The 18,749-nt window shown below is 35.5% G+C and overlaps 1 protein-coding gene across 8 annotated transcripts in view; it reads left to right on the top strand.

Moving 5' to 3' along the window:
- ABCC9 (ATP binding cassette subfamily C member 9) overlaps window positions 1–18,749 on the top strand; it is a 150,483-nt gene that overhangs the window by 70,921 nt on the left and 60,813 nt on the right. For 7 of the 8 annotated variants that reach the window (XM_041736005.1, XM_041736000.1, XM_041736007.1 and 4 more), the window contains 4 exons: window positions 6,348–6,386; window positions 7,675–7,776; window positions 9,592–9,676; window positions 11,313–11,393. In XM_041736005.1, coding sequence (XP_041591939.1) covers window positions 6,348–6,386; window positions 7,675–7,776; window positions 9,592–9,676; window positions 11,313–11,393 — 307 coding nt within the window. The remainder of the gene's footprint in view (window positions 1–6,347; window positions 6,387–7,674; window positions 7,777–9,591; window positions 9,677–11,312; window positions 11,394–18,749) is intronic. The other variant, XM_041736008.1, reaches the window with a different exon arrangement.

The following is an 18,749-nucleotide window of genomic DNA, read 5'->3' as shown; positions in this document are numbered from 1 at the left end:
TTTCTACCATGGTATCTTTAATATCTGATAAAATATATTTTTAGATCAGAAATATTCAGAAAATACTGACCTTCTTTTAAAGAGTTATTTGTAATTACTCTTCATTCCATGAGAGGCTGTTGTGCCTAATCCAATAAGGAAAGGCATAGAAATGTTATTAGAGAAAAGCTAACTTAGAAATGATCAATATTGATAGGTTGATGATGTCCCAATGCTAAGAAGTACATTACTTCAGCAGACTGAATTGTTTGATATATTCAGAAGCTCAAAAAAACCCACAACACCCCAATAAACTAAATGTTAGCATAAGGCATCAAGTGCCTTGCTGTCATTATTTCCCCACTGCATGTATTCCTGGTTGCGCGGATTTTATTTTTAAATATGTCTTTATAGACTGGCATGAGTGAAGTCCAATAAAGTACTTTGCCCTATTAGAGCAATACATATTTACTTTAGGTGGGAAAGAAGGTACTGCTGCTCGTCCAGGACACATCTACATGGGTAGAACTAGGTACACAAAGACTTCTATAGATGTTTTTTTGGAAATTGTTACCTTTGACCTAGTGTGCCATGTTGTAGTCCCAAAAGAGAAAGGTGAGGAAAGGACTAAAAAATTATCCAAAATTGTCAGAATGCCAGGGTTTTTACTCCTGCATCTGGGTGTGTTCAATTTTGTTGAAAAGCAAATGTTTTGGGGTGCCTGGGTGTTAACAGTTGGTTAAGCATCTGACTCTTGGTTTTGACTCAAGTGATGATCTCAGAGTTGTGGGATCCAGCCTTGTATCCAGCTCTGTGCTCAGTGTGGAGTCTGCTTCAAGAGTCTGTAGCCCTCTGCCCCTCCCCTCCTCTCTAAAATAAAGAAATACATCTTAAAGAAAAGAAAAAAAGAAAAGAAAAGAAAGGAAAGGAAGAGGAGAGGAGAGGAGAGGAGAGGAGAGGAGAGGAGAGGAGAGGAGAGGAGAGGAGAGGAGAGGAGAGGAGAGGAGAGGAGAGAGAAAGAAAATGTTCTGCCTGAGTGAATTTGTCCTTTATCATTGTCTTGATAAACAATAGTTCCTACTGACATCTAAGGAGACAGAACCAAACTGCTCTATCTAGTGGGTGGTTCCAGTGAGAGAGTCTAGAATGTGTAATAAACTGTGGTAATCATGCAAAACATAGACATCATTTATTTTTGTTTTCCCTTTCTTTTTCTTTCCCTTTTACCCAGGCCATCAACCATCCTCCTATTGGACCCCATATCTTCTAATGTCTTGGTATAATCAGTTTTGTAACAGTGGTTCAGATATTCTAAGACAGGTGCACTGAGAAGTTCCTTTCGATGTGACCCTGCCTGAAGGAATAATAACGCATTGAGTCAGTTTTCCTGGGTTAGATATAATACAGTATGTTTGTGTCCACATCTAGCTCCCATTATTCTAAATTTTAGCTTGCAAAAGTCACTCTTTCCCATTGTATACTTAAAGTTGTGAGCTACCAAGTATAATTTTTACTCTTGAAGGAAAACACACACAAATTCTGCATGCAGAAGGGAAATCTTATGCCCTTTTCCAGAAGAGGATTTTCCATCTGACCTTTTTGTTTTCTCTTGTTTTCCATTGCTGTTCACTGCCACAGCGAATGGTGGAGGATGGGTCTGGACACGGACCTGGTGATTTTATGTAATCAAATAAGATATGATGTTAGAAGGCAGAGACAATTCTGTTTATTTTGGAAGAGAAAAATAGTCCTCCACAATTGAATTTTATTAAACGTATTTCTGTGAGAAGGTTGTGGAGGTGGTCTCTAGAAGTTAAAGACTATAACAATACTCACGGGAGGGATCCCTGGGTGGCGCAGTGGTTTGGCGCCTGCCTTTGGCCCAGGGCGCGATCCTGGAGACCCGGGATCGAATCCCACGTCGGGCTCCCGGTGCATGGAGTCTGCTTCTCCCTCTGCCTGTGTCTCTGCCTCTCTCTCTCAATCTGTGACTATCATAAATAAATAAAAAATTAAAAAAAAAAAAACAATACTCATGGGAAATGAGAATCGGTTTTTTTTTAATTTGTTCATGAAGATGTCTACCTACAAATGGAACCCTATCTACTTTATCTTTCTGACTCTAGTACTAGTATATCTTTGACATGCAAATCACTGTGTCAGTTGCTGGGGGAAAATAACTGAGCAAAAGAAGTCAGGCTCTGTTATCATGAAGCTTACTGCTTAGCAGGGAAGGACACAAAGCAGTAAGAAAATATTTTCACAAGTAATTCTTTGGTTAAGTTTTTATAAATGCCAGGAAGAAGAAGTACAGGGCTTTATAAGAACAAATAATAGGTAACCTAACTGGGTTGAGTCTGTGGGGGTCAACAAGACTTTTTTAGGGCAATGCATAAATGAATGATACTTGAATTTATATTTTAAGGATAAACCAAAATTGAGTCAAAAAAGTAAGGAGCTGCAATATAAGTGGAGCTAGAAGGTGGGGAAGGATTCTCCTTCAGTCTTTCTGAGGTCTGCTCTGAGATCCTCTTCCTTTACATGGCCCTTAATTTATACCTTTGACTTCAGTTCTTCTCTATTAGAAAAACACCAGGGATCCCTGGGTGGCGCAGCGGTTTGGCGCCTGCCTTTGGCCCGGGGCGCGATCCTGGAGACCCGGGATCGAATCCCACGTCGGGCTCCCGGTGCATGGAGCCCGCTTCTCCCTCTGCCTATGTCTCTGCTTCTCTCTCTCTCACTGTGTGCCTATCATAAATAAATAAAATTAAAAAAAAAATTTAAAAGAAAAAAAAAGAAAAACACCAATGTACATTTTTGGCCAAGATCTTTCTTCTGAAGACCTCATAGCTCCTCCAAAAAGTCCTATATAAGCTGCATATTGAACACATTCAAACTGAGCTTACATCCCTCATGTCTCCAATACCTACTTCTCTGTGTCTTGGCAAGGGTGTGTCCCTATCTACTGAAATCAGTTGGTGTGTGCCCAGGTCAGAGCTCAGAGGTTCAACTTAGATTCTTCTCTCTCCATTGCCCATACAATCCAACCAATCACTTTTCTTATGTCTGTCCTTAACATTTCTACACCTCTTTTAATTTGCCTAGTTCAGAAGAATTCCATGTGTGAACAGAACTACTCACTGTCATAACTCCCTCACCTTTCTTCCTACTGTTATGACATGAAAATCTAATTACCTCTTGCTGATAATTTTTTTAATTGACTGGCCAAAGCATACAAGAAATTTTCCAAAGACCTTTGTATATTATACCAGGAACTTCCATGATCTGGTCCCTGTCTAACTTTTTAAGTGTGTATCCTGCCATAGCCTGACCCTTACTATTGTGCTCCAGTAACTGAACTGCAGGTATTTCTCAAATGCAACCACTTCCTCTGTAATGCCCTTCTTCGGATTGTTAGCTTCACTTTTTTTCCAGTGTCAACTTAGAGATCATCTCTTTGACAAAGCCGCCTCTTCTTCTCCCAGGTAGTTTGAAATGTGCTTCTCTTCTCGTCCCTCTGCATTCTGTTTAAGTGGATGGTCTCCTTAATAGACTGAGGTACCCTATATCCAAAGCATGTTGTCTTTTTCTCTTTATCTGCTTTACATCTAGTCCAGCCCCTGGCTCTTTTCTATTATTTATTTGTGGAAAAACATCGCTCTCCCATCTCTGTCTCTCTGTCTCTCTCTCTGTGTCTCTCTCTTGTCTCTATCTTTCTAATCTAAACCCAGAGCCCCTTCCAGCTACTACTCTCGCCTCTTACTTCTGTAGATTAAAAAAAAAAAAAAAAACTTCACTCATTCTTTCCAATTCCTCTTATTCTCCTCTTGCCGTAGCTCACTGTACCCTGATTTTTACCTCTGCCACTCTACTGAAACTATTCTTATTAAGTCACATCAGTGACATCCTAGTTTTTAAATTCATTGGGTACTTTTTGATCATTATGTTACTTAATATCCTGGCCACTTGACATTGTTGTTCATACTTTTTTCTTTCAAAAGATCACCTTGCTTAGTTTCCACTCACAGTTGAGTTGACCTCAGTACACTTGTCTGCTTCTCGTGGTACTTTTTTGTAGATTTATCTTCCTTAGCCGTTCATTAAATAGTGATGTTTTCCAGGTTCTGACTCTGTCCGCTTCTTCTCTGTCTCTGTATTTACTCGCCAGGCAATCAGATAGCTTTTTATGACTTTAGGTCTGTCTGGTTTTTACCTGTGTTGTATTATGAGGTCATTTATTGACTTTTCACTAATAAAGTATGGATTCCAAAGCCCTTGGTATCTAAGGCATATATCAGGAGGGAAAATCACCACAAAGTCTTCATTTATTTACCAGATTTCTTTCGTGAGTTTCAAATTCTCCAATCATTCAGATATCCCTTGGGCACCTCAAACTGAATGTGTCTGCTGTTGAATTTGCTATCTTCCCCTAACATAGGCACTTCCTCATCTGTGTTCTCCATCCACAACTTCTTCTTCTCCTCCATCCCCTCCCATCTTGTCCATCACACAATTCTAGGTATCTCTGAAGGTATCCACTTCTCTTCATTATTCACTGTTACCTGAATTCAAAGCACTGCCTTCAGATCTCCACAACCACTGTGGTCTCTCAGTCTAGTCTTGCTCCCTCCAATTCTTTTGTTACATTCTGCGAGTGTATTTCTAAACTGAACCTCTCTCTCTGTCTCATTTAAACCTTTTCACTGTTTTTATGTAGTTCTGAAGACAAGTTCAAACTACGTAAAAATGGTTTATGAACCCTTTCACTATCTGGCTGTGCATTTTTTTTTTTTTTTTGCTGTGCATGTTTTTTAAGTTCACTACATACCTTTCTTCATTTGCCATTTACACCCACATTTTAGCCATGCCGAATTTACATCAGTTCTCGTAAGGCTACCATAACTCAGGGCCATCCAGTATGTGTTTTACACAGTCTTGAAATGCTCTTCATCTTTACTTCATCTCGACCACTCTTACTTACTCCTCTGGCAGCAAGTCTGCTGTGTACACTGGCTTGCCAAACATGGATTGGGTGTTCTTTACTGAGGGAGGTAATCAATAAATACTTTAAAATTGATATTGGATAAATATAGTTGGAATCTAACCAATAGTAATTGAAAAAAATTGATGGTGTCCAGTTTGGGCTGACATCTTCAAATGTTTGATGAGCATTTCCACACATCTAATTCGCACTTCCAGCTGGATGGCCAGTAGGCAAATTAATCCAATTTCTGCCATATTCCTGCTTCTCTTCTTCTGTTTTCCATTTTCCTCAAATTAACTAAAACCATTGAGGTTATTCATTGGCTTTTTACTATTAAAAATTCAAATTTCTTGATATCTAAAGCATATTTATGGAACTATCACTTGGGAAATTGTATATTTCATTATTTTTTTGTGAGCAACCTAAGTCAGGGAATAATCATTATTGAGAGGGAATTTTTAGTCCGAGATTGTTTTTTCCTGCTGCCATTAACCATATCAAGATGTCATTAGCAATGTGCATGCTGAAAATTGTATCATTAATAGCTCAAAGCTGAATATCACCAGGCAGCATACTTAGGTATATTTTCTCCATAAAAGTATATGATGCTTTCCAAAACCAAATTGGGTCTATTTTTTGGAGTTCCACTGGACTTTAATTTTGTGTGTGGTTTTTGAATTTAGGTCTTTCAGAATGATGGAATTCAACTACATTATAAAAATTCAGAACAGTAAATGAATAAGTCTACAGATTTTTTTTCCCATAACATAGATATACCTAAATGTTTTTAGACAAACATCTGTTTATACATAAATCAGATCAAACAATAATTAATTACTCCCAAATGTTGCAGTTTGACCTTTTGTACATGTCTGTCTTTTTCACCAAGTCCTTAAAGGCCAGGCTGTGTCTAAACTTTTTAAGTTTAGAGCCCCTAATAGGTTCTTCCTTTCATGTTGTAGGGTAGTTAATTAGGAATTTAAATCGATTTAATTTGAATTTTAAAGGTAGGGAGACCTTGGAGGTACCAAATCCTTATACAGACTAGGAAACTATTCTAGGAAGATTACCTAAACTGATACAGCTCGTTGGAACAGAGTTGGGGTAGAACCCAGGTCACTGTATGAACCTAGATTTTGTATGTAAATAGAACAGTGCTATCTGTCTTTTGGAAGCTTACTAAGTAATTCTTTCCTAGCTGATAAAGTCATAAAAGAAAATTATTATCTGTCTAGTTTGTCTTTGAAATTAATATCAAAAACCATTTGGGAAATATAGCTATTTAATGTGTTCAATGTTTATTTTATTTCTTACTTGATGTATGCACACATTCATTCTATATTTATATTTCATAATTAATGAACATTGTTTGCCATACTTGCAGTGTAAATGAATCTGAGCCTTCTTTTGAAGCAACCAGAAGGTATTATTTCTATTTTAATCTGCATTTAATAAGAATAACTTTCTTCCTCAGACTTTACTTAATACTCAATCTCTTACTCCTGGTCATTTTATTCATTCTGATGATGTACGAATTTATTTATTAAAATGTACAACATATTTCTAATAGCAGTGGTTCCCAACATTTATAGGCTGTTTGAGTTGAAACTCAAACTGTTCTTAGCCAATTGGTTTTGGGATTTCATAGAATAAAAATGCAAGAATATGTATATTATTTATAAGTTAAACAGTGATGGGGTCTTTCCATGAGCTAGAGATGGGAAGACCACGGAGGAGGGGAAGTAGGCATGTCAAAAGTTGGGAACCACTGTTTTGCTGCACATATGTTATTTAAGAGGCTACTAGCATATTGTGTATTATCATGTCTTTTAAACTTCTAAGACATAATGTTTCAGGATGATCACTGAGCATTTCTAATTATCCTTTTTCTTAACCTTACTATCTTTTAACCTTAATTAGTACTTACAGATCATGAACTAACAGCGGAAGTGTGACTTTTTTTTTTTTTTTGGAAGTGTGACTTTTAAACTGACTCCTTTGCTACCCCAATCCCATCATCTTCTTTATCTTCAGCTCACATCCATTTTCCTGGTTATTGCAAATTAAAGTCTGATGTATAGACATCTGGTAGAATTTGAAAGCCAAAAAAAAAAAAAATGGGGAGAAGGAAGAGGTTATAATTCCTAAAAAATAAATGGTTTCAATATGGTTTGAAATATGTAGTTTTTAAATGTATAGTTATTTCAGTATTGTAATGGACTCCTCAATATATTATTCTATTTTGAAATAATTATTACCTTAAAGTATGTTAATGTGATTAAGTCACAGACACAGTACCAATTCATGTCTATTTCTAAGGTCTGCATATAAATTAATAATTATATAAAATACTTTTAATATGAAGTAAAATATATGTGTCTATAAAAGAGAATGTGTTGCTATTAATCTTTTAATTATTTTAAAATTATAGTCATTTTAGAAAATAAATGTTCAGTTTATTTAAACACTTCTTTAGCATAGCAAAATCAAATTGCACATTGGGAAACATTTTGATTAAATTCTAATCCTTTTAATTTAGGTGAAATACTTAACCAACAAATAATAAGGTTGGTGGTTATTAAAATGTTCTTTTTTAGAAGCTTTCCATTTCTGTTTATCAACTTTTATTTTCCTCAGTTTTACTAAAATACACATACAACACAACACCATTGTATGATTTTGGTATTTTGTTTTTCTTTTCCATTTTCCAGTAGGAACAGATATTCTGTGGCTTATGCAGCTCAAAAGCCTTGGCTATTAAATGCTACAGTAGAAGAAAATATTACCTTTGGAAGTCCTTTCAACAAGCAGAGGTAATTTGGAATGTATAAAATTTAGATCTAAAATGAGCAACTATTTCTAATCCTTATGTCAGCCCATCCTATACATTTATTGAGAACAACGTGGACACCAAAACTAAAAGCCAAAATGGAATTGGGGGGGGGCATGCAGAGGGTTACTGAGGTTGTTGGTGAGTAGAAGGAAAATCCAAGGAGCAGAAGGAAAGTGATCTGTGGAAAGAAGAGGAAGAATGTGGGATCTGAGAGCTCTAGTTACTGAGAATAGCCAGAATTGGCCATCTTTCAACCATCTTTAAATACCACCAGAGTAGACAAGCCATAAAAGACTCTCAACTCTAGGAAACAAACTGAGGGTTGCTGGAGGGGAGGGAGTGGGGTCATAGGGTAGCTGGGCGATGGGCATTAAGGAGGGCACTTGATGTAATGAGCACTGGGTGTTATATACAACTGATGAATCACTAAACTCTACCTCTGAAACTAGTAATATACCATATGTTAATTAATTGAATTTAAATAAATAAATAAATAAATAAATAAATAAATAAATAACACCCTGGTGATAGTCATGTACAAAGGAATGACCCTTTCCTGAAGCCATTCTTTCAAAGCTGGGTCTTAAAACCCTAACCCAAGACTTGAAAGTTAAGGAGAGTTAGGTCAGAGGAGAGGCATGAGGAGGGGAAGGAAGTATGGGAGGAAAAACCTGAGTTACATGGGATCGTTCCCATGGGAACTGGGGAACAAAACAGTCAAAAAAGGATTTATGTGTATTGACAGTGATGAACTAGATTATAAATAAAAGCTGAGATGATGTAGTGGAGTGCCTTAAACACCAATTGGATAGAATTTAGTGCATTCTGGGGAAGCACAGAAAGTTTTAGAAAGAGAAATAACAAAGGAAATGTGATGTGGAATCTGGAACTGTAATGGCAGATACATACAGGATGATTCTCAATTCAGAGCAAGGAGACATTTTAGATGTTTGTTGAAATAATGGTCTAGGCATGCAATGTCCATTGCCATGCTTGGAAGGGCAGAAATAGAAAAGAAGAAATAGAAATAGAAAAAAAGAAAAGGTTGACAAAAAAACATTCTAGGATAAGAATGGAAAAATAAGAGCAAGAAGAAGCAGAGGGATTACTCAAGAATGACTTTTGAATATTTTAAGACTAGGTGATTGAGAAAATGAAACTATGGATATTTTCCCCAGCATTCCCTATCCCCATGCTTCCCTATACCTCCAATTTATCATTTCCAGTCCCAGCCTTAGATCTATTTGAGTATTGTCAATCCTCAACACCTTCCATATCCCCCCTTCAGCATGCACAGACACCCACCCACAGACACCCACCCACAACCAGTGTTTCAGCTCTAGTGAGCCTTCTGTTGTCCCTGAGATCCACCATGACCTTTACACCTTCATGCAATTCCTGAAGCTTTCTTTCCCTCATTTTCTTCCCAGCAAATTATAGCTTATCCTCTGGATACAGCTTACGTGTCATCTCCTTTGCAGAGTCATCACTAATTTCTCAGTGGTCAGCCATTTCTTTCTATGTATCCTAGGAGCATTTGTTACCTCTGCTGTAACACTTAAGGAGATCCATTTTATAATATACTTCTGTATCAGTCTTCTGCTCCATTTAGTAGTTTTATAAGAGTGGGAATCAATATCTAATTATCTTTGTATCCACAAACCTACTGTAGAGGCTAGTATGTATTAAATTGATCAGTAAATGTATTTCGGCTTCCAAGATATTGAACTTGGGGCTTAATTTATGAGCAGTATATTAATAGTGATCTAAAAATTCAAAATAATTTCTCCCAAAGGTACAAAGCTGTTACAGATGCCTGTTCTCTTCAACCAGATATTGACTTACTACCTTTTGGAGACCAAACTGAAATTGGAGAGAGGGTGAGCTATGTATATAGTTTAATTAAACAATAAATAAAAATCTAGAAAAGTTTCCTGAGTGTCTTTAACCTTTAATGGAGCATAATGAAATCTGAGAGCTTAGGGGCTGTGCATGGTCCTAGCGATGGGTTCCAGAAACGGGAGCATAGGAACTTTAAACCACTCTTAAGTGTTTGTTGGGTGACCACCTTATATGTAACATTGTGCTAGCTACTAGAGAGTTCTTAAGGAATATAAAGCAGTTCCTGCCTTTGATCAAATGTATTTTTATCTACTTGGAGTTGAAACTGAGATTGCTTCCAACTTCTTCCACTCTTGTCAACATCTACTTATTGTTAAAGTGTCCTTATTTTTTTCTTTGTGAAAACATATTTTATGGTGATGTTTACTATTCTGAGCAGCTAAAATATATTCATGCCTGTATATAACCTTTATAACAATTTTGCCTAAAATATTTTGACCATTATAGATTTTAAGTACTGGGAAAAAATTTTATGCATTATCTATTTTTACAGCAATTTTTTAAATATAGGTGTCATCATTATCTGCATATTGCAACTGAGGAAACTAAGTTGAGAAAGGTTGAAGAACTTGCCCAGTTATTGATACAGCTAGGATTTGTCTAACTCTGTAGTCTGTGTTCTTAATGGCTATTCTTGATTGCAGCACAGTATATACTTAAGAGCATGGACTTAACTTCTCTGAGCTTTAGTTTCCTTGTCTGTAAAGGGAATGATACCTATATCATTGGTGTTGGATAAACTGCTATAAGGAATAAAAGAATTAAGGGATTTAAAGGCATTTACACAAGCCTAGCACATACTACACACTCCATATAGTTTTAAAATGTTTGTAATTAGTACTCAATTATATAAAAGTATTTTGCTATATAATTTTGTTGAACATAATTGGTAATATCAAATTTAAGAGGTATATGTTAAATAAACTACAGACATAATTCACAAAACTGGTAAAAATTTTGGAGTTATTTTCAGTGTTTAGTACTCGCCACATGTTTGGTTATTATGCCTTTGTACAGCAGAACTGTCTCTCAGAATAAAAAAAGGATTAGTGTTACCAATCAAAACTTATCTCAGTATTATAATTGTGAAGTATTGACCACTAGACAGTTTCATTTTATCTTACCAATGTTATCACAATTTAATTGCTGAGTGAAATGAGTAAATCTGAGAAAGACAGTTTTCATATGATTTCACTCATATGTGGAATATAAGAAACAGCACAGAGGATCATAGGGAAAAGGAGGAAAAACTGGATGGGAAGTCATCAGAGCAGGAGAAAAACCAAAAGAGACTCTTAACTACAGGAAACAAACTGAAGGTTGCTGGAAGGAAGGTGGGTAGGGGATTGGGGTAATTGATGGACATTCAGGAGGGCACTTGATTTGATGAGCACTGAGTGTTACATGCAACTGATAAATTATTGAACACTATATCTGAAATTAACGATATGCTATACGTTAGCTAATTGAATTTAAACAAAAAATAAATTAAAAAAATAAATTACCATTAATTTAAGATTTTTTTTAAAAAAGTTCATATTTTAAAGAGAATTTTTAACCAGTAGATTATTTACTATTGGAAAGAGTGGATGTTTACAACTATTTCTCCTCTAGGGCATCAACCTGAGTGGGGGTCAGAGGCAAAGAATCTGTGTGGCACGAGCTCTCTATCAAAATACCAACATTGTCTTTTTGGTGAGAATATGACCTTTATTTCTACCTCATTTTTCCCTCTGGGCAAATGAGCCTTTAAAGAGACAAGTCAAGTAACTGAAGGAAAGACAGTTTAACTTCTGAAATCATTAGGAATATAAAGGAAACAAAATCCCATGGTACAAACCAGAGAATCATATATACAGTTGAGAGTTGGGGTATCTGGATTGGTGTCCAAAAGACTTAGGTGCCCTAAAATGTTGCATATATGAGTTTTATAACCATGAGATTCATTAACAAAAAAGTCTGTATGGTGTTGGATCAACTGGACAGGATCATATATATTCTTTTTTCTATTTGCTGATAAAGAAAGAAGGACTAAAAAATGTACTCCTGGTGGATGTAGGAGTAAGTAAGCATAGTACTGTATTCCAATGGTGTGCAATTCAGGCTGTGCATAAGCTTTGACTGTGAACCTTTTAAAACTATAGAAATTTTGGTACCACCCTCAACCTACCAAATTTATAAGACCAGAGTCTAGAATCTGAGTTGTAAAGAAGCTCCATGGATGATTCTCATATCCTGGGAAAAAACAAACAAACAAACAAACAAAAAACTTTGTTCTTCCTATGTATCCACAAACAGAATTTGAGGATTATGTTGATTATGAATTTTGCTCCAAGTTGGATCTTCCAGCAGGAGATAGCCAAAATAACTTAACTTAAAAGTATGTATATTAGAGACTAGCAGACTATGTAAATGCATCTTTCCTCTGCCTTCTCATTTATGAATCTAGTTTCTAGACTTTCTTTAGAGTATTCACTCTAATATCTAGAAACTCTTCAAAAAGTAGGTTGATTTTGGAGTTTCCCACTAAATTCGGATCTATTCCTGGGGATAGGAGTAGAATTTGGACATACTGGAAATTCACTTGAGGTTAATCTCCCTAAGAATACTTGTCCCCAAAATTTTCCAGGAAAATACACCATTAAAACCATAGCAGGATCTAACAGTCACTTATGTAGTTGTAAATCCCTTTCATAGTGGATAGACCCACAACTGAATTTTGGGATCAGTTAATGGCTGAACCACCTGAAGAAATCTGAAAGACACCAAGGTTCTCTGGGTTTAGTATTCCATCCCTGTTCATTCCGTTCATTGCTTTCAATTCAATAACCCTTACTTATTTCAATTGTAGAGTCATAGAATTCAAAGAAGTCATAGGGTTAACTTATTGTAGATTTTCATCCATTCATTATAGGATTATTTTTACATCACCTCTAACATCTTTTTGATGACTCTCTCTGAAGACAAACTGCTTGGGATCCCTGGGTGGCGCAGCGGTTTAGTGCCTGCCTTTGGCCCAGGGCGCGATCCTGGAGACCCGGGATCGAATCCCATGTCAGGCTCCCGGTGCATGGAGCCTGCTTCTCCCTCTGCCTGTGTCTCTGCCTCTCTCTCTCTCTCTCTCTCTCTGTGACTATCATAAATTAAAAAAAAAAAAAAAGACAAACTGCTTAACTTCAAAGTGCTCTTTTCCTTGTTGGTTAGTGTATAAATTTCTTTTTTTTTTTAAGTGTATAAGTTTCTTATTGCTCCCATAACAAATTACCATAATTGGTGATTTAAATAATATGTACAATGTGAAGGTTCTGAAGGTTAGAAGTCCAAAGTGGATCTCGTAGAGTGAAAAATCCATGTCAGTAGGGCTGTGTTCTCTTCTGGAGGCTTGAGGGGAAGTTCATTTCCTTGCCTTTTCCAACTTCTAGAGGCAGCACACAATCTTTGGCTCATGGCTGCCTTCTTTCATCCTCAAAGCCAGCAACTTTCTATCTGACCATTTTTACTAGTCACATCTTCCTCTCTTCACAGCTGGGAAAGTTCTCTGCTCTTAAGGATTCATGTAATTAGCTTGGAACTATCTAGATTATCCAGAATAATTTTCCAATCTCAAGGTCTTTAATCTTAATCATATGTATAAAGTCCCATTTACTATGTAAGGTGGTAACATATTTACAGGTTCTGGAAATTAGGACTTGGACAGCTTTGGGAGCCATTATTCTGCTTCCCATGGATAGCTCTTATTGGAAAGTTATTATGTGATTACAATTTGCTTCTGTGGATTTTTCATTAATTGGGTTTCCTTCTGCTTCTACAGCAGCATATATTTCCTTTATGCAGCTATATTCAACATTAACATTATTTCCACAACTTCCCTTGATTTACTTTTCTCTAAGCCAAATAAGCTTAATATTTTAATTCTTCCACAAAATATAATTTCTATAACTTTTCTTAGTCTTGGATGTAATAGTGTACATCAGAGTCCCTTTGAAAAAGTGTGTCCTGGATGCATTCTGATCAGCTCAGATAACCTTGAAATTATTGAATCTTATGATCTAAATATTATACGTACTTCACTGCAACCTGAAATTGAATATTTTAGCAGCAAAAAAATACTTTTGATGTGTTTTAATAGTTATCTCAAAATGATGATATCTTACACTTCCATCCATTGTTTCAAATTAACAAAGCACTCTGAACCACAATATTACCCCAATTGATTCTTATGAGTGTGCTGTGAGGGTAGATGGTATCCTTATGTTAGATGAAGAAACGTATGTATAGAGTGCTTTACCCAAGGACTAATGACTAGTGAGTGAGTGGCAAAATCTGGGATAGGACAGCATGTCTGTTGAGTATTGTTTTTCTGATCAGCTAAGATTCTCTAAAATATATAATACTGTCAAATCACTACCTATAATGTCCTATTTTCCCCTTCCTTTTGCCTCTCCCCCCTTACGTTCTTTCCTTCCTACCTTCCTCTTCCCCTTTCTCCATCTCTCTCTTTCCTTTTCCTTCCTTCCCCCCTACTTTTCCATCCATTAATATATAGTGAATATCCTCAGTGCTATCTTCTGTGCTGGGTAAGGCAAACAAAGGAGAAAAGAACATTACTCCAATTTTTAAGGATCTTGCACAAATAATTACTTGGGTGTTACGTTTTGTTTTAATTAAGCTTTATCACATCAGCTTTTATACAATATCAAAGCCAAATGGAAACATCTTAATAATGTATCAAGTATATTAGTTATTTTTGAAGCCTTATGTCATCTAAAAATGTGCTGTGTGTACCAGTGAATATATTTATAAGTTATTTCCAAAAGTATATCCATGCAAAGCATATACTACTTACACATATTCACTGAATATAGGAAGAATATATTATAGTTAGAACTGTATGTATATAAAAATAAATAATATGCTCTTGAAAATGAAGAATTGTTTATTCATTGAATTGGTCTTTTGACTTGCTTTCTTTAAAAGAAGTATCTCCCCAAAATGTTCATATACAAACTGAATCTTAAAGAATGAATGATTCCCAAACCATTAAACCTAGATATTTATTAAGTTGTATAAAAGGGAGACAAAATATAAAGACTCCTAACTCTGGGAAACGAACTAGGGGTGGTGGAAGGGGAGGAGGGCGGGGGGTGGGGGTGAATGGGTGACGGGCACTGAGGGGGGCACTTGATGGGATGAGCACTGGGTATTTTTAATTTTTTTTTTTTTTTATGATAGTTACAGAGAGAGAGAGAGGGGCAGAGACACAGGCGGAGGGAGAAGCAGGCTCCATGCACCGGGAGCCTGATGTGGGATTCGATCCTGGGTCTCCAGGATCGCGCCCTGGACCAAAGGCAGGCGCCAAACCGCTGCGCCACCCAGGGATCCCTAGCACTGGGTATTATTCTGTATGTTGGTAAATTGAACACCAATAAAAAATAAATTTATTTTAAAAAGGAAAAAAAAAGATTACATTTGATTATAACACCAAAAGGCTCCATAATGAAGCTATGGCATATAAATGATAGCAAACATCCTTTTTTTTTATTCAAGTTTTTTTTTAATTTATTTGAGAGAGAGAGAGAGAGCATAAGCAGAGGGAGGGGCAGGAGGAGAAGCAGACTCCCCACTGAGCAGGGAGGACAATGCTGGACCCAGCGGGATCATGACCTAAGCCAAAGGCAGACACTTAACCAACTGAGCCACCAGGCACCCCAATACCAGCCATTCATAAAAGCTTTTTATGATAGGCATGATTCTAATTTTATGATAGTCTTTGGGATCAAAGATTTTATGATTTTATGATAGGCATGATTTATACACATAGTTCACTTAATTCTCAGAACGATCCTGTTAAGTTTTGCATTATTATTATTATTATTATTATTATTTTATTATTACTGCTATTTATGGATGAAGATACTGAGGCTTTGGAGGATAATGTATCCAAAGTAACACAGATAGTAATAGGGAAGCAAGCATACAAACCCAGATGGCCCAATTTCATAGTCTGTATTCTTAGCCACTGCACTCTTCCTTATTAAGAGATTCCTGGAAGTCACTAACCTCTCACTGTGATGCTTAAAAGGGATTAGCAAAATATTAATCTACCATGACTTTATTTATAAGAAAATAATAATATAACACTTCTAAAACACTTTACAGAGACTTTTAGAACACGGTTTTATTTGATCTTTGTAGTAATTTTATGTGCTGACAAGTCGCTTTATTATCCCCATTTTGCAAATGAAATAACTGAGTTTGAAAAACTATTCAGCATCAGAGAGGTAGAGTCATGACTAAAATTTGAGCCGCTTAATTTAGAGACTATGGACTTTCCATTATGCCTTACTATCTGACAAATTTAAAGATCAGGCTTTTCTAGAAAACCAAACTGAATGATCAAAAACCCATTTCCAATTCGTGTCCTATTTCTGTGTGAAAAATTTTCAGAATTATTTGGAATAGTTTTGTCTGTATCACAAGGGATTCTTAGGGTTTTTTTTGAATCAGAGGCAGTGAATTATTTCAGAAACAATCAGGTTACCTCTACATAATACCTGAATTTTGAAAATCAGTGATCTGCTAGTAGCTTTGGTCATTATATCTTGCTGCTTTATTGGAAATGGAGAGAGAGAAAAACCTTTGTTAGTATAACCCTAATACTGGTGATATTTTTCCACTTCTGTGGAAACATTGCTTTATCCCACATCACTTTCTATTGATACCTGAACTCTCCCTTTTAAAGAATTCTTAAATTCCATTATAACTTCTCTGTTGAAAGAAATTCCATGTATTGGCAGTTGGTCTCTCTATTACTCATCCAAAATCTAACAATTAGAAAATTCAAATAGGAGTTTCTTCTTGTTATAAAAAGAAGCTAAATGACAAGTAGAGGCTGATATCCATGATCATTCAAAAAAAAGAAACTCACTGGATGGTAGTAGAAAGGTAATTCAGTGTCCTATAAATACTTCCTCTTGGAACATTTCAGAAATAATTAATGTTCATTAAGATGCTCCAGAGGTTCTGAAAGATTTTAAAATATCTCCTAATGTCATCCAAAAGAATTTCAGGACAATCAAGATAATTATGTCATTAAGCCTATTTTGTTTAATTATCATGTTTAAAGTATATATACATGCACATTAAGATATGTATGTGGGGATCCCTGGGTGGCGCAGCGGTTTGGCGCCTGCCTTTGGCCCGGGGCGCGATCCTGGAGACCCGGGATCGAATCCCATGTCGTGCTCCCGGTGCATGGAGCCTGCTTCTCCCTCTGCCTATGTCTCTGCTTCTCTCTCTCTCACTGTGTGCCTATCATAAATTAAATAAAAATTAAAAAAAAAAAAGATATGTATGTGTATATATGTGTGTGTATAATGATAATATTACATTGTCCAAAATGATGCATGATTTAAATAAATGAGATTACAGTAGACATGTCTCTGTTGTTAAATTTATTCCCATAAAAGCTGTTTGAAGATATTAATTATATTGCTTCTTTATTCATCACTAGGAAATCGGTAGACTGGTTTTATTAAAGCTATTGTAATTTTAAATCACGCTTTAACTATTCTAAATGCCTTGCTATATTTATTTTTCATAAGGCTTCTTCTAAATACTTTAATAAAACCATCTTGCTTATAGGTTCTGTTGATGCAGGCAGAGTGATGGAGACTTTTGTGAAATTATTGAGTTAATTGTATCACTAGCATAATGACCACATAGATGCATTTATTCTAACTTTGAGATATTAATGTCTCAATAAAAATTGCTTTTATTTTTCAATGTCCAGATAATTAGCCAATGCAATTTATCTGTATATACACTGTGATTGTGCTTACTCAATTGTTTAGAAATTCTTCACCCAGTTATAATTTATAAATATGTCAATTACGTAACCTAAGTGTAGTAGAATGAGTAGACTTTGTTTTTGATCCCATAAGACAAAGTAAAAATTTGTTTCATATTGCATGTATGGTGAAACAACAAAGAACTAGGTATGATGAAGGAAACACTTATGAATTCCTTTTTCACTGTTCCACTCTTCCCAATTCTCTACCAGAAACCCCTACTATCTTCTACTTCTTTGCTCCTGAGTTTCTCTCATTCCCATTATGATGTTGTGTTATAATAATTCTAATTGGTGATTATGTATCTGTTCACCATCCTCTCTGCATGTCAATTGCTTTTTTAATTCATTGTTTTCTGGAAACATTCCAGTTTTCTTTAGTAGTTTCTAGTTTTCTTCTCAGGATTCCAAACCATCAAGCATCTACTATGATGTGTATATAAAAATAAAATATGTGTTGAAATAATGAACAGGAATATCATCACCAATTAATATAATTTTTGTATTTTTAAATTTTTTTCAATTAATACAATTTGCTAAATTATTTTCTAAATGTCTTAATCACTTCGTACATAAAAATTTCCTTTCTTCCCAAGACAGTTGTTGCCAGTTCAGTGGTAGGTATGGTATTTTTGCAGTTACTACTGTTAATACTGATAATATAATAATAGCTGTTATTTATTTAGTGTCTATTATTTATCTGGTACTATACTAAGTACTTTATTTATATTATCTCATTTAATCTAATATTTTTATGCCTCTTTACCTTGAAAAATATATTTTCAAGTCCTTGAGTATATCTACAATAACTGTTTAAAAGGCTATTAATTCTTATATCTGAGTCATCTTGAGTCATAGTTTCTACTGACTGCTTTTTCTCTTGACTATGGCCCAGACTTTCCCATTACTTTATGTATTTGTTAATTTTTTTCTGTATCCCGAATATTGTAGGTAATATATTGTAGAGCCTCTAAATACTTATATTTTCCTATGATGATTGTTGATTTGTTCTACCAAAGGTAGTTAACTTGGCTAGAGTTAGATTCCCCCTTAAATTTCTTTTTTTAATTGAAGTATATTTGACAAAGAAAATATATTTGAAATGTACATGATAATTTGATAAATATATACATATAAGAGGATTCCCAGCCTTGAGTTAATTAATACATCCATTACCTCACATATTTACATTTTTGAGGGGA

This window comes from Vulpes lagopus, chromosome 21, assembly GCF_018345385.1.
Source record: "Vulpes lagopus strain Blue_001 chromosome 21, ASM1834538v1, whole genome shotgun sequence".
Lineage (NCBI taxonomy): Eukaryota > Metazoa > Chordata > Mammalia > Carnivora > Canidae > Vulpes > Vulpes lagopus.
Note: the sequence above shows the minus strand (reverse complement) of the source record. Positions and strands in the feature narration are given on the sequence as shown.